The sequence below is a fragment of the Leptodactylus fuscus genome, chromosome 3 (genome assembly GCF_031893055.1).
Source record: "Leptodactylus fuscus isolate aLepFus1 chromosome 3, aLepFus1.hap2, whole genome shotgun sequence".
Taxonomy (NCBI): Eukaryota; Metazoa; Chordata; class Amphibia; order Anura; family Leptodactylidae; genus Leptodactylus; species Leptodactylus fuscus.
In genome coordinates this window covers 235223001-235240171 of record NC_134267.1, presented here as the reverse complement: position 1 = coordinate 235240171, position 17171 = coordinate 235223001, and the positions used below count along the sequence as shown (strand labels likewise).

The 17171-nt window shown below is 43.3% G+C and overlaps 1 protein-coding gene across 1 annotated transcript; it reads right to left on the bottom strand.

The window, feature by feature from the left end:
* Positions 1-15821: 15821 nt before the first annotated feature.
* Positions 15822-16841, bottom strand: LOC142198614 (taste receptor type 2 member 40-like). Its single transcript, XM_075269643.1, has one exon. It carries the CDS (start codon positions 16839-16841, stop codon positions 15822-15824), a length of 1020 nt encoding a protein of 339 aa, XP_075125744.1.
* Positions 16842-17171: the final 330 nt, after the last annotated feature.

Below are 17171 nucleotides of genomic sequence, written 5' to 3'. Positions count from 1 at the left end.
CTCGATCACCGTTTGGAATCCGATCTCTTCCGAATTCCGATCGCTCAACCCTAATAGTTCATATTGTCCCAGGGTATAAACAGAAGGTCATTAGTTCTTAGAAGTCAAAATCAAGTGTTAATACTTATTTAGATTTTTTTAAAAATGCGATTTTCAAGGAAATCAAATTTATTACATATAGTTTACACACAGAATGGAAACAATATTTACTACATCTGCTAAATTAATTTATTAAAATAAAAGGGGTTATCCATTTTCTACTATTGATGGCCTGTCCCAGGTGTCAGTATTGTTTCCAACATGTGAACATTACTGAGAGCTGTACTGTCCTGGTAAAGCTGATCTGCTTGGTGTCCCTAAGGACTAAATAAGATAAGATGAGACGTCTTAGCTCATTCAGTCTCAGTGTATACAGCAAAGCTGAGAAGTGAGATGCAGAAAACAAGAAATAGCAAACATTTCCTAAATAGTAATATTAAAGTTATGCAAGTTTTAATGTCAACATAGGTGATTTGGGGGTTCAGCTGCTCAGACCCCCATCAATCCCAGCCATTTGTGTATGGAAGATCGAGCCATGCATGCATATTGCCCCTCCATCCATTCTCTATTGGCCTACAATCTGGAAAATTGGTGGGGTTCCTAGTGATCGGACCTTTTCTGATCACTATGTTATTACCTATCCTATGGTGGTACATCCCTTTTATATAAACATAAATGCAATCTCTTCAACATTTTTTAAATAATTCAGTTTCCATTATTAGAATATTTGTACAAGGTGTGCCAAAGGGTTTTTCGGGCAAATCTGATAAGACCGAGACACTTTGGAAGAGATTAATCATGTGTTATATCTCAGTGTTCTGGCATACAAAGCATGAAAAAAGTCTAAAATTTTCGTGCAAATTTTTTCTTTTGAGCCAAAATTGCCAATTTTCTCAGTTCAGTGCTGCCCTCACCATTTTCCTGGAAGGGGTCGTATCAAAGGCGTCAATCATCTCTGTGCTGCCCCCATCACTTTTCTGGAGGTGGCGAGTTTTGTGATCCTTAGGGTAAGTTTTTTGGTCAGGATTTTGAGGCTGTATCCGCCTCAAAATCCTATACCAAAAAGACGGCTCCCATTGAAATCAATGGGAGCCACTCAGGAGTTTTTTCCAGGAGCTGGAAGAAACGGCTCCTGGAAAAAGAAGCGAGGTGCTCATTCTTCAGGCCGTTTCACCTCGCACTTCGGTCTACAGACACTCCCTCCGCCTCAAGTTCCTTCGTTCCTGAAACCTATACCCATTATCAGTTGGCGTAAATTTCAGTGCAGGCCCACGGCATGGCCGAGGATATGCTTGATCTATGAGAATGCCGGCTGCTTCTTCAGCTCACTCATTGACAAGACCATATACAAAGAATGGAGCAATGGGGGGCTACAGAGCAATACCCAACGAAGAATAAGAGGAAAATGCAAGCTAAGAAATCCACCAGATGCAAAAAGACTCATAAAAATAAAAAATAGTATCTGTAGCGCTAAGAATAAGCTCACGCTTTTCAAAGCACCAAAGTGAGATTTTAGGTTTTGCGTTGAAATGTTCCTCATCCGTCTGGTATGGATTAGGAGGAAATGGATCAACAGGGAGTTAGCAACACAAAAGATTACAAGTGGTGGAAAGGAACCCACGGTCAACATCAACATTCGGCTATTATAGTCTGGAGCAATCATGAGTCTGGACTCGGTCATATTTTCAGTAGAACCATTGAATACATTCTCGAACTGAAAGTCATAACCGTACCAACCAAATGGAAGGCTGGAGATCAATGAGAGCACCAGAGAGGCTTTTATCAACCATGGGACCATGGTGGAGATCCTGGTCTTCAGGAAGATGAATAGTTTATAGTTGTAGGTTGCAATTTTTGCACAGTAGAAGACACAGAGGATGGTGGCCATCCAGTAACTTCTGTGAAACATGAACATAGTCAGAATATACAGGGTTGATACTGCAATAGCTTTTTGCAGTAGCCATGGGAAATATTGGACAATAGAGATTTCCATAATGACAGTGGAAAAACACAAGGCTCTGGAAATCGCCAAGTAGCTCAGGATCTTATCACAGGTCAGAAGAGATTTCTGGCTTTTCCATTTCTTGAAATTCGCCACCAGAATAGTCGCATTTACTGTGATACCCATCAGGCATTCCACATAGAGCACAACTATGAGAATACATTGGACAGAATTTTCCATCATCACTTTTAGATAGAATCTCCCTTGCAGGACATACAATCCTTCCAGTACTGTCTTGTCTCAGGTTTTGTATACAGGCGATATCTTCTCAGTATTTTAATAGCAGTTCTGCTCAGGTAACTCTCCGAGTGTTGTTGACTTCCATGCAAATCTTTAGCCCTGGAGCTGAATGCAAATAGATGTGCTCCGAGAATAAACACACGAATGGAAAAACTGCAATCTTGTTTCATCTCAATACATTATCACTTCACACAGCGCAGATCTGATAAAACTTAATGTTACTACATAGCTGGTTAAAAAAGAGATGGTTAAATGATGGGGGGTTGGGAGTAGAGAGACCCTAAAAATGTAGAGAGTAAAGGTTTATTTTTTATACATCAATAGAAGGGTTAAGGGAACAAATTTTGGAATATATTCCACTAAAGATAAGTGCCTTATAGTCTGAATGCATCGTCCCACTCCTGCCGCCGCAGTGGCAGGAGCGGGGTGATGCTGCAGGCCCTGGGCATTAGGGTGCCCCTGTGGTGCAAACAGCTCTGTAAAGATAATGGCAGCCACTCTGCTGCAGAGCGGTCAACATAGCTAATGGGTCTCCACTGTAATGTACAATGAAGTACCGGAGGTAATGCCTGCAATCAAATTCCATTCCTGATCTTTTTTAGGTGGGATTGGAATTCCGATCCCGATCGCTCAATCCTTACCTGCAACTTAACTGTAACTTACCTGCACAGAACCGCTGCTGCTCCCCAGAGCTCCTGGCCGTTGTTCTCTGTCCTCTCTTCTCTCATTCACACGCCGGCAGAGTGCTGTACGCGCCTCCGCTTCCCTAGGCTAGTGTTACTGAGGCTGGGAGAAGGCGGACTTGTCGTGGCTTAGGAGAGTGCGGGCTGGTACAGGGCAGGGAGACGTGAGTGATTCACTAGAGAGGTGGGGGTGCGTATGGCGCTCTGCCAGCATCTGAATGAGAGAGGAGAGAAATGAACAGAGAACAACAGGCCGGAGCTCCAGGGAGCAGCGTACACACGGGGAGGGGAGGCGGCAGCGGTTCTGTGCAGGTAACCAGACAGCAGCGGGGACTAAGTAGCCGGTGGATTTTTTAATCACTACACAGCGTGGAGTCCAAAAATTGAACCCTTCAATTTTTGGACTCCACGATGTGTAGTGAATAGGATCGTTTTTAAAATCCAATTTTCGATCATTAAAAAATCCCATTGGCTTGCATTAGGATCGGAATTGGGATCGAGATCGGGTTAGGATGGAAAATTGGATTTTAAAAATGATCCTGAAATCTCAAGATCGGCATAACCCTACTGAACTGCAATCTGCACAAAAACATGTCTGCATTGCATACATATATCATATGATTCTCTACACTGGTCTATTCCTTAGACCCCTTGCACACTACCATGCGCAGGTCACCAGCCATAATTGAATGATACAGCAGGTGCACAGATGGCAAACGGATGACATCTATTCATTGAATTAATAGAGGGTATGGAAGATCAGTTACAAACCCAGGCAGGGATAGAACCTGTCCTGAGTTTTGTGTCCTGGACTGTTGGCCTGCACACGTGACTGTGTGTTAGGATTGGGTCCCGCAGGTTGCTCTCCCGGTGCACAGCGCCACCTGCAGGTCAGTCTAAGTCCAACTTTCACCCTACTGAGCATGCTCAGACTTTTGGAGCCGCTCACAAGCTAAGTGTCATTTCTCCCCTACTGAGCATGAGTGGTGAGGTCATGACCACCGCCCCTTTTGGGCGGGGTCTTCCCTTTAAATAGTGTGAGCCGAGGCCCGTTGGGTGCTCACACTTTGACTAATGTTTGACTAAAGATTGACTAAAGTCCATGGAAGTGGTTAATGACAGTAGTTTCAGGGACAGGCTCCAGCATTGCAGGCAGGTTGTCAGACTAGACCTCTGTGTGGGGTTTCCTCTGCTTCTCCTGGGTGCTGTTAGTTAGAACCTGTAAACCCTGAACAGTCAGCTCTGCACCAGGGCTAGGAGCAGTAGAGACTTTTCCAGCCTGTGGAGCTGCAGCAGGTTTGGTCTCTGAGATAGTCTTATTTAAACTGTCAAACTTCATGGGTAACTCCTAGTTGTTGCAGGAGCATGTGTGTTTGCTGACCTGGAGTGAGTTAACCCTTGACAGTCTTGTTGTTTCAGCAGTACTGGTGCACCTAGCCAGTGAGCTTAACTGGCAGGGCTTAGTTGCACCCTGTTCACATTGAGTACCGCACCGCACCACTACACGTGTTTGCTGCACTCTGTTCACAGTGAATACCGTGCCGCACCTCGGCCAGTGTTTGTTGCACCCTGTTCACATTAAGTTCAGACATACAGCTGCCCACTGGGCCTGTGGAGCTCGCTGCAGTGTTCTACAGACTAGAGGTTCTGTCGTTTAAAAAATATTATTTTTTATATATACACAGAACCGTAACACTGTGTAATACACAGTTGTGTACATGGACCAACAGAAATTATTTAGTCAGTGTGTTATCCGGGAAACTTGCGCTGCTGTCTGCCCTTTGGGTTTCCATCCTAATCCCTGTAGAAACTGCATAGGGGATGGCTTGCCAGTATTCACTTGAATGGGTTTTTAAAGTAAACTGCCAGTGTCCGTATACAGCCTCTCCACACTGAAACCGGTTCTTTGCATTGGCACAAAGTAGATATGCAGACATGTAGGACTCACCGCCAGAAAGCCATCCCCTATACATTTCCTCTGGGTATTAGGACGCAAACCCAAAGGGCGGACCGTGGTGCAAGTGCGAACGCCGCCTGACTTAGCACACAGTCACCTGCAAGGGGCCTTAAACATGGTTAAAACATAGGACATACTTCATAATTTCCAGTTCTTGAATACGGTATGGGCAAACAGCCGCAAAAATTGCACAAATTTGGGCCATAGAAATGAATTGGACCGTACTTGTATCTGGTCATGTGACTAAGGACTGAGTCTGGGGGGACTAGAAATGTGTCAATCTTTTTACTGCAGGCATTTTTATATGGATTAATAAAACCTCCCCTTAAGTGGATGGCCGTGGTGCTGGATATCTTCCATCTGTAAGAAAAAAACCTACACTCCTCACACTTCAGACTACTCCAATATTTACTTATTGTGATAGTTCTGATTTACATCCCTTGTCTTATTTTCCACCCTGTTTCTATGTCCTGTATTGTATAAACATGTGACTCTATCTTTAGATATTGTACATTCTTACACCATGTCACAATGATTCACGGCTCGATGCTCCGGTAAAAATGTATATACGTGAAACTGGTTATGCACGGATATAGCCTACTGGGTTTAGGCAAAAGACATAATGCATGAGAAAAAAGATATATCCAGCACAACAATAGATCCAGATTAATGAATAGGAATAGAGATGAGCAAACAGTGTTCTATCGAACACATGTTCGATCGGATATCAGGGTGTTCGCTATGTTCGAATCGAATCGAACACCGCGTGGTAAAGTGCGCCAAAATTCGATTCCCCTCCCACCTTCCCTGGCGCCTTTTTTGCACCAATAACAGTGCAGGGGAGGTGGGACAGGAACTACGACACCGGGGGCATTGAAAAAAATTGGAAAAAGTCATTGGCTGCCGAAATCAGGTGACCTCCATTTTAGACGAATAGTGGATTTCAAATCCGGGTCATATGAGAATGTGAACTTTGTGACTATGAGACAGGGATAGCTGTACAGGCAGGGATAGCTAGGGATAACCTTTATTTAGGGGGGAATGTTATTAAAAATAACTTTTTGGGGCTCTATCGGGTGTGTAATTGTGATTTTTGTGAGATAAACTTTTTCCCATAGGGATGCATTGGCCAGCGCTGATTGGCCAGAGTACGGAACTCGACCAATCAGCGCTGGCTCTGCTGGAGGAGGCGGAGTCTAAGATCGCTCCACACCAGTCTCCATTCAGGTCCGACCTTAGACTCCGCCTCCTCCAGCAGAGCCAGCGCTGATTGGCCGAATTCCGTACTCTGGCCAATCAGCACTGGCTAATGCATTGTATTGGCGTGATGAAGCAGTGCTGAATGTGTGTGCTTAGCACACACATTCAGCTCTACTTCATCGGGCTAATAGAATGCATTGGCCAATCAGCGCTGGCCAATGCATTCTATTAGCTTGATGAAGCAGAGTGTGCACAAGGGTTCAAGCGCACCCTCGGCTCTGATGTAGCAGAGCCGAGGCTGCACAAGGGTTCAAGCGCACCCTCGGCTCTGATGTAGCAGAGCCGAGGGTGCACTTGAACCCTTGTGCAGCCTCGGCTCTGCTACATCAGAGCCGAGGGTGCGCTTGAACCCTTGTGCACCCTCGGCTCTGCTACATCAGAGCCGAGGGTGCGCTTGAACCCTTGTGCACACTCTGCTTCATCAAGCTAATAGAATGCATTGGCCAGCGCTGATTGGCCAATGCATTCTATTAGCCCGATGAAGTAGAGCTGAATGTGTGTGCTAAGCACACACATTCAGCACTGCTTCATCACGCCAATACAATGCATTAGCCAGTGCTGATTGGCCAGAGTACGGAATTCGGCCAATCAGCGCTGGCCAATGCATTCTATTAGCCCGATGAAGTAGAGCTGAATGTGTGTGCTAAGCACACACATTCAGCACTGCTTCATCACGCCAATACAATGCATTAGCCAGTGCTGATTGGCCAGAGTACGGAATTCGGCCAATCAGCGCTGGCTCTGCTGGAGGAGGTGGAGTCTAAGGTCGGACCTGAATGGAGACTGGTGTGGAGCGATCTTAGACTCCGCCTCCTCCAGCAGAGCCAGCGCTGATTGGTCGAGTTCCGTACTCTGGCCAATCAGCGCTGGCCAATGCATTCTATTAGCCCGATGAAGTAGAGCTGAATGTGTGTGCTTAGGACACACATTCAGCTCTACTTCATCGGGCTAATAGAATGCATTGGCCAATCAGCGCTGGCCAATGCATTCTATTAGCGTGAACTGAGTTTGCACAGGGGTTCTAGTGCACCCTCGGCTCTGCTACATCAGATTGCTACATCTGATGTAGCAGTGCCGAGTGTGCATCAGATGTGTAGTTGAGCAAAACTGACTCAGCACTGCTAAGTCTCTGCATTCGCATAGGAATGCATTGGCCAGCCTTCGGCCAATCAGCGCTGGCTCTGCCGGAGGAGGCGGAGTCTAAGGTCGGACCTGAATGGAGACTGGTGTGGAGCGATCTTAGACTCCGCCTCCTCCAGCAGAGCCAGCGCTGATTGGTCGAGTTCCGTACTCTGGCCAATCAGCACTGGCCAATGCATTTCTATGGGGAAAAGTTAGCTTGCGAAAATCGCAAACTGACAGGGATTTCCATGAAATAAAGTGACTTTTATGCCCCCAGACATGCTTCCCCTGCTGTCCCAGTGTCATTCCAGGGTGTTGGTATCATTTCCTGGGGTGTCATAGTGGACTTGGTGACCCTCCAGACACGAATTTGGGTTTCCCCCTTAACGAGTATATGTTCCCCATAGACTATAATGGGGTTCGAAACCCATTCGAACACTCGAACAGTGAGCGGCTGTTCGAATCGAATTTCGAACCTCGAACATTTTAGTGTTCGCTCATCTCTAAATAGGAACATTTGGTCCCATAAAAAACCCAACACAGACATCGAACAGAAAATCAAATTCAGCGTTATTCAAAAAAATTCATGTAGACATACCGGACTAACAATGACGATGCGACATACTGAACCGCTTACGCATTTCAGAGCCTGAGCTCCTTACTCATAGCGATATCTGCCAGTGTGCTGTACCCGCTATATATACTCTAGACATCTCCTAATTAGCCCAGGTGATATATCGTGTTATAATGATATGATTATGATCCCATGTATGAGTGGATTCTGTTTACCTAGAATACTAATGCAGTTGGTATATGTAGATTTAACCTTAGTCCTTGCACTAGGTTGCTTACTGGTCACCCGGTATGACTATTTCATTTTGGGTACGGGGGCTAGTTTCATGTATTGCAATTCACATTAAGTGTTATACATTTATTATACAGTGTTATGTGATATCAATTCAAGATTCATGTTTGTCTGTTATATTTCACAGTATGTTGTATGCTTTTTGTGGATTTTTTTTATTTTTTCTTTTAATTTGTGTGTGTCTCTTTAAATCATGGTTCTTTGACGTATGTCTGTTGTTGGTGCCAGGTGCGATAATTAGGTCTAATTAGGAGATGTCTAGAGTATATATAGCAGGTACAACACACTGGCAGATATCGCTATGAGTAAGGAGCTCAGGCTCTGATTCTTACACCATGCCTGATGTCTACGGGTTTAAGCAGTCTTGATAGGTCTTCTCTAGTGTTGAGCGATCGGGATCGGGAAAAGATCGGATTCCGATTGGCGACAGAATTTATAGAGGGGCCCCAATTGTATTGTCCCTGATGGTTTATAATAAACCCTAATAAGTAATACTGACCCCTATAAAAAATAAATACGGTCCGTATAGATGTGCCTTTTATAATAATGTCCCATATAAATAAAAATGCCCTCTATAATGAAGAATGTTCTATATAAATAGCAAAGCCTCTCTATAAATAATAGTGACCTCTAGAAGAAATAGTGCTGCATAGAAATAATACTGCCTCATGTAAGTAACAGTGCTCCATATAAGTTATACTATTTCCCATATCTAATCTGCCCCATGTTTATGGTTATTGCACCACCTACAACTATGGGGCAGTCTAGATATGGGAAATAGTATAACTCAGGGCTCCTATGGATCTCTCTATAAAACTATAAAACATAGTGTAGAACACTGTCAGGGCTCCTAGGAACTTATGTATCAACATAGCATACAACACTATCAGGACTCCTAGGGACCTATCTATAAAACATAGTGTATAACACTGTCAGGGCTCCTAGGAATCTATCTATAAAACATAGTGTAGAATACTCTTAGGACTCCTAGGAACCTATCTATAAAACATAGTGTATGACACTGTCAGGGCTCCTAGGAACTTATCTATAAAACATAGTGTAGAACACTGTCAGGACTCCTAGGAACCTATCTATAAAACATAGTGTAGAACACTGTCAGGACTCCTAGGAACCTATCTATAAAACATAGTGTAGAACACTGTCAGGACTCCTAGGAACCTATCAATAAAACATAGTGTATAACACTGTCAGGGCTCCTAGGAACCTATCTATAAAACATATTGTAGAATACTCTTAGGACTCCTAGGAACCTATCTATAAAACATAGTGTAGAATATTGTCAGGGCTCCTAGGAACCTATCTATAATACATAGTGTAGAACACTGTCAGGACTCCTAGGAACCTATCTATAAAACATAGTGTAGAACACTGTCAGGACTCCTAGGAACCTATCTATAAAACATAGTGTAGAACACTGTCAGGACTCCTAGGAACCTATCAATAAAACATAGTGTATAACACTGTCAGGGCTCCTAGGAACCTATCTATAAAACATATTGTAGAATACTCTTAGGACTCCTAGGAACCTATCTATAAAACATAGTGTAGAATATTGTCAGGGCTCCTAGGAACCTATCTATAATACATAGTGTAGAACACTGTCAGGACTCCTAGGAACCTATCTATAAAACATAGTGTATGACACTGTCAGGGCCCCTAGGAACCTATCTATAAAACATAGTATAGAATACTGTCAGGGCTCCTAGGAACCGATCTATAAAACATAGGTAGTGTAGAACACTGTCAAGGCTCCTAGGAATCCTCTATCCAATTTCTATTTCTGCTTAGTGGAGGCAGTGGTGGCAGCTGTGACAGCATATGTGGCAGTATGGTACCCTTAACAGAGATTTTAGGTCACATTAGTGCTTCAAGATTATTTACTGGGTAAACAACAAAAACAATCCTCAAATAAATGAGATTTTTTTTCAGATTAGCATAGGTGGATTCTGGGTTTTGCATTTAGAATATAAGTTTCCACTAACAGGACTGACTTTGTCAGTAAAAACTATGTTAAAGAGAATATATCATGGCAATTTGAGACACATATAGACCCAAATCTCCCTGTAATAAAGTCACCTGTGCTCACGATAAAAAAGCTTCATGTGCATACTAGTGCAGTCCTTCACTGAAGCCAGAGGAGTATATCTTGGCTTCAATGCTCGTGCCCCGTACCTTCCGCACTTGCTCATTGAAGCCAAGGTGTACGACACAAATATATCAAACACTGCACAAAATGTTTTGCTACTAGAAGCCTCAGAAGCGCCACCCTTAGGGTTATGGTTACAATGTGACTCCACTCACTAACATTAGTGAAGGGCTCACAAGTCTTCAGTTACAGAACAGGAGTCAAGGTCAAAGCTACAGCCAAGGTCAAACTCAGCTCCACCGATCCCTGCTAAATTTTGCTCCGATCTTCTTGACACACAGTAAATGGTTATATTGAACTATTGCAGTTGAATATAACTGCCAGTGAATTGTTGAGCTGGTATTTCCTGTGTATTGAATCTGGGGAATCTGTAGAAACATTGTTTTTATGTTTTTATGTATTTTTATTTCAGCATGACCTTTGATCCTTATTAATATTATTTATCGAAAAAAACAACAAATGCAATATTTCGAATTATATAAACTTTATTGCATATCTATCACACCACAGCAAATAACACACATATATAATATCCCCATATCCTAAAACCCCGAACAAGACAACAAACATGATATTTAAAGTGACAGAGGGGCAGATAAACTAAAACTGTCACTTTTAGAAACTTAGATTAGACAGCTTTAGGCAAATTTATAAAATGTTTCATGCAATTTGAAAAATTTGGCCCACTGTGTAGTCTAATTTTACACGTCTTGTAATTTCCACCAAAAAAATAACCAAATTTTGAAGCATTTTTTAGTGCACGGTGTTCCATATTAAAGGGATTCTACCATAATTTTTTTTTTTTGTAGATAAGACGGCGGAATAGCCTTTAGAAAGGCTTCTCGTCTCTTACCTTTAGATGTGATCTCCGCCGCATCGTTCCTTAGAAATACCGGTTTTTACCGGTATGCAAATTAGTTCTCTGGCAGCGATGGGGGCGGGCCCCAGAGCTGAAAATGCGATGGGGGCGTCCCCACTGCTGCTCGAGAACACGATCCAGCGACACCTCTATCTTCTGCTGGATCCTCCCCTTCTTTCTTCTTCTTTCTTCGGCGTCATCTCCGACGCCTGCACAGTTGGCTCTGCCAGTGAGACACTAGTAGAGCCGACTGCGCATGCGCGCAATTGCGGAGTCGGAACTATGGCCGTGGGCATGCGCAGTTGGCTCTACTAGTGTCTCACTGGCAGAAAGAAGGGGAGGATCCAGCAGAAGATACAGGCGTCGCTGGAGCCTGTTTTCAAGCAGCAGTGGGGATGTCCCCATCATATTTCCAGCACTGGGGCCCGCCCCCATCGCTGCGAGAGAACTAATTTGCATACCAGTAAAAACTGGTATTACTAAGGAACGGCGCGGCAGAGATCACATCTAAAGGTAAGAGACGAATAGCCTATCTAAAGGCTATTCCGATGTCTTATCTACAAAAAAACCCAGTTTTTAATAGTAGAATCAATTTAAGCCCCATGTCTATAACAGCCCCGTGTCTGGTAAAACCCGCCCAGTTGTCAGACTAGGTGCAGAAACTGTTAGAAAGTGAGATCCATTTGTATTCATTTTTCTGCCCCCGTGGAAGTAAAATTAAAATATAAAAAAATCTAAATCACTTTTATATTTTGCACCACAAAAAATAAAAATAGTAATTGAGATTAAATTCTAAAGTCTAAAACCATAAAAATCTTCAGAACACGGTCCTACAAATACAAGAACTCATTGAATTACAGTCTATGAATAAAAAAGTAACAAAGGTTAAAAATTCTTCATCAATCACTCAATAAGAGCAGAAGTAGATTCCAACTTGTAAAAGGAAATGCAATAAATCGGATGTGTCTCACCTTTGCTCTTTGATATTTGCCAAGACGAGTGGTGCAAAATTTCCAATTTTAATTTTATTTTAATTTTTTGTTTGCATTTCGCACAATGCTTGGTCATCTCGTACCACTAGGACAGATAAAACTTGACATTAAATTACCTAAGACACAGTTACAATTTATTAGTTCATCATAACTTGAAAAATGGAAATTTTCGTGATAAAATAATCTAATATATTCTGCAAATTATTAAGCAAAATTTCATAGCGTTCAGAATGTCCTTTAATGGGAAAAGTCAATCAATGACATTATCATTACGATTAGAGATGAGAGAGTAGTACTCGATCGAGTAGGTATTCGATCGAATACTACGGTATTCAAAATACTCGTACTCGATCGAGTACCACTCGCTATAAGAAAGTAAAAGTTCGATGCAGAACCAGTATTGATTGGCTGAATGCTATACAGTCGGTCAATCAACGCTGGTTCTTCTCCTACCTTTAGAAGTCTTCTCCGTGCAGCTTCCCCGCGGCGTCTTCCGGCTCTTCATTCACTCTGCCAGACATCGGGCCTGGGCAGAGCCGACTGCGCATGTCCGATTGTAGTGCGGGCATGCGCAGTCGGCTCTGCCCAGGCCCGATGCCTGGCAGAGTGAATTCAGAGCCGGAAGATGCCGCGGGGACGCTGCACGGAGAAGACTTCTCGGAGGATCCAGCCCGACCCTCACTCGTGGACTTGGTAAGTATAATTTGATCGAATGTTGCCTCCCCCTGAAACGAGCATTTTTCCCCCGTAGACTATAATAGGGTTCGATATTCGATTCGAGTAGTCGAATATTGAGGGGCTACTCGAAACAAATATCAACCTCGAACATTTTACTGTTCGCTCATCTCTAATTACGATTAGAGAGGGTCCTTTAGAAACATCTGGCCAACCAAAGGCACATTGAGATTAGCATCTCCTTTACATGACTGTTGCAAGACATCAAGTAAAGGGAATGGAGCAACGGGGGGCTACAAAGTACTATCCAACCAATCAGCATCGGAAACCTGAAATTACCAAATTTACCAGAGGTTGACAGATTCATACATATGAAAGACGTGATCTGTAACAGCAAAAATAGGCTCATGCTTTTCAGAGCACTAAAGTGTGACTTTAGGTTTGGGCTCTGGATTTGGGACCCGTTGCTCCTCATCCGTCGGGTGTGCATTAAGAGAAAATAAATGATCAGGAAGTTGGCCCCACAAAATATTAAAAATTGAAGAAAAGACCCGAAAGTGAAAATCAGGAACTGTTTATCAAAGTTTTGAATGGCAACACGTCCGTGCCCCTTCAATTTTTCAGTGGAAACGTTTGATAATTTCTCTGGCTTTAACTCATAACCGTACCAGCCAAATGGAAGGCTGGAGATGAATGAGATGATCAGGGAGGTCAGGACCAGCCAAGGGACCATGGTGGAGATCCTGGTCTTCAGGAAGGTGAAGAATTTGTAGTTGTAGGTTACAATTTTCACACAGTAAAAGACACAGAGGATGGTGGCCATCCAGTGACTGTTGTAGAACATGAACCAAGTCAGAATAAATAGGGTTGATATCACCATTTGGTTTTTCGCGAGCCATGGAAAAAAGGCAAAGAAAAGGTTTCGCACAATGATAGTGGAAAAACACAAACTTCTGGCAAGTGCCAAGTGACACAGGATCTTATCACGGGTCGGAAGAGATTTCTGGCTTTTCCATTTCAACAAGTTAGCCACCATAATAATCAGATTGACTGCGATACCCATCACACATATCACGTAGAGCACTGGGATGAGAATATCTCGGAGGGAAAATTCTGTCGTCATGATTGACAGTCTTCCAAGGTCTCTCTTGTACAGTCTTGTCTCAGGTTGTGTATACAGATTGTAACATCACATCGTCTTTATCGTTGTTTAGTGTCTATTACTCATGCAAATGCTTTCAGTAGTGTTGACTTCTATGCAAACTTGTAATCCAGGCTTTAGAGAGTTCAGAGAGAACAAACACATGCAAAGTGAACCACGAATTGGAATCGTGTTCCGTCTCAGTAAAATGTAACCTTATATGACTCAGATCTGATTTAATAAAAAAAATTGGTACATAGTTGCACGAATACTACAACACAGATATCTGGGGTTTGAAAACAGATTAAAAAAGGGATTTTTTTTTTACATATTTGTACAATACCAAATATCACTCATATAGAATATCCCCCTACCCAGCACCACACCTCGCATGAGTTGACCTTAAGCGACCGCTTCAGGCGGCGCTATGCCGGGCCCCTGGGGGGGGGGTGACATTTTTGCTGACCTAAGCCAGTCCAGGATAAGCTATCCTGGACTGGCTTAGTGTCACCGTCTCGGCAGCCCGGCACGGGAAGCGAGCGGTGGATTGGGGAGGCCCTGTGGACGCAGCGCTGCTCCACCGGCCTCCCCTCACGCTCAGGCAGAGAGCAGGTCCTCTCCCTGCCTGCTAACACCGCCCCGTCCACCCCGCCCCGCCCCCTTAACTCCATCCCGCCCCCTTGACTCCGCTCCGCCCCCTCCTCCGGGGGGGGGAGGCTTTCTGTCGTCCGCCTCAGGCAGCATAAAAGCTAGGTTCACCCCTGCCCCTACCCTAATAGTCTGAACAAGACAATTAAATTGAACAGTGAGGCAGATTTACTAATATTGTAAATTTTAGACAGTGCACTTAGACTAGATAGTCTTAAGATGCACCAATTTTATCAAAGTGTTTATTGTAATTTGAAAAATCTGGAGTACTTTTAGACTGTCTAGTCCAATTTTTTACCACTTGTTAGTTAGCTGAGTTTCTGCCAAAAAAAAAGTGACAAAGTTTTCTGGAGCAAATATCAGAAAATAGCAGGATCTGGCTGATAACAGAGAGCAGTAGAACTTACTGTCCTATACAGGGCTGAGAAACGCCCCAGACACCCAAATGCCTTGACCCATGCTGACCACAAAGCCTGATGGACTGTGCTGAAGTTAGGGTCTAAGTTATCATCGCAGAAATGATACAAGAAATAAATACACCACAATCAGCAATTAAAGCAGAGCCCGTGATAAACCTACAAGGAAGATCAGAATCAGGAGAATAAACGTCCAGGTTAATGGTCAGTACCAGGAGGTCACATCAAATACGGAATCCGGAGATAAAGGGATATCCAATATCAAGCTAAGGTTCAGTTCCAAGAGGTCACGTCAGAATCAGAGTCAAGACACAGATTACCAAAGTGTTATGATCTGTAAGTTTACTAAAAAAATAATAACTAATAACTTGCGGAGCCCAACTGGTCTCTGAGCTGCAGAGCTAGCCTGGTGTGAATGAAGCCTGACAGTTAGCGTCACTGCCAGGCTACTCTATGGGGTCCGTGCTTTCACTGCCCAGCGCTTGCAATTGCGTTTGGTATTCCATTCGGGGGGTCCCCATGCGGACTCCCCCAGACAGAATACCAACGCAGATGTGAACCAAGCATATGCTTACTAGGTCTTAGCAGGATCTCTACAGAAGTTAACTGAGGCCTCAAGTTAATTTTAGAGTTGGATTTTGCATCAAAATATCAAAATTAAGATAATAAAATAAAGATAATCCAGGAACACATCAACTGGTTAGGATTAAAATCTAGATTCTCTTACTACCATTATAGGGTATAGGATATTCCCATTACTGGTGGCTCTTCTGACATCTTGTAAGCCCATGGCACATTGAGATAATTGCCTTCTTGATCTCAGGGCAGAAACACATAATGTACAGAGAATGGAAGAATGGAAGACTGCAGCTTATAGCCAAACTGGCCAAATGCCAAAGCCAGTAATCATAGAAACTACCGGAGCAAAAGACATTCATGAAAGTGAAGTATGTTATCTGTAACACTAAGAAGAGGCTCATACTCTTTACCGCACTGACGTGAGACTCCAAGTTTGGGCTTCGAATACCAGACCCCGAGCCCCTCATCCGTCTGGTGTGTGTCCAAAGAGAATGAAGTAACAGGCCGTCTGCAACCAAAAATATTGTGAATGGTGGACTTGAGCCTACTAGGACTACGAAGAAGTGGCTGTGAAAGTCTTCCTGAGCACCAGCTTGGAAGACAAATAACTCCATTGAACTGTTTGATACATTCTGAGGCTTTAAGTCATAAAGATAGAAACTGAATGGAAGACCTGAAGATATAGAAATCACTAAAGATGCCAGAAGGAACCACGGGACCAAGGTGGAGATCTTGGTCTTCATGAAGGTAAAGAACTTCCAGTTGTAGGTTGTAATCTTCACACAGTAATAGACACAGAGGACAGCAGCAAACCAGAGGTCAGTGTAATGCAGGATTATGGCATTAGTCAGTAATATGGCTGTCACCACAAAGTTTTGCATGATCAATCCATAAAACTTCAAGAATAAGTGAGCTAAAAAGATATTGAAGACGGACAAGCTTCTGGAAATCATCAAACAGCTCAGAATCTTATCACAGGTTGGAAGAGATTTCAGGGTTCTCCTTTTCATCATATTGGCCGCCACAATAATCAGATTTACTGCGATCCCTGCAAAACATTCAATATACAGCCCAAGAGCAATGATATTCCAGGTAGAGAATCCCATTTTATCTAGAAATCTGTATTGATAACGATCCTTTCTCTGGAGTTCCACTCTGGACTCCTGCTCTGAATGCTGCCAGTTTAGACTTTGCATGAGGATTTGATTCTCCTGGATACTTTATTCTGATGTGACGTCTACTTCTCATGTAAATTCCTGGAACATGTCTGATTTTCATGCAAATGTTCAGTCCAGTAGATTGATTGCTGAAATATATTGAGGCATGATACAGGAAATAGTCTAGTGTGATCTACAACTAGGGTTGAGCGATCGGGATCGGGAAAGATCGGATCCCGATTGGTGATTGAGCAAATTTCACGATCGGGATCGGCTGGAAAATGATCGGAATTCGGATTTTAAAATCAATCCTGAAATCTCAAGATCGGCTCAAACCTGGTGACAACAAGGGTTGTAGGTGCCTCAAGA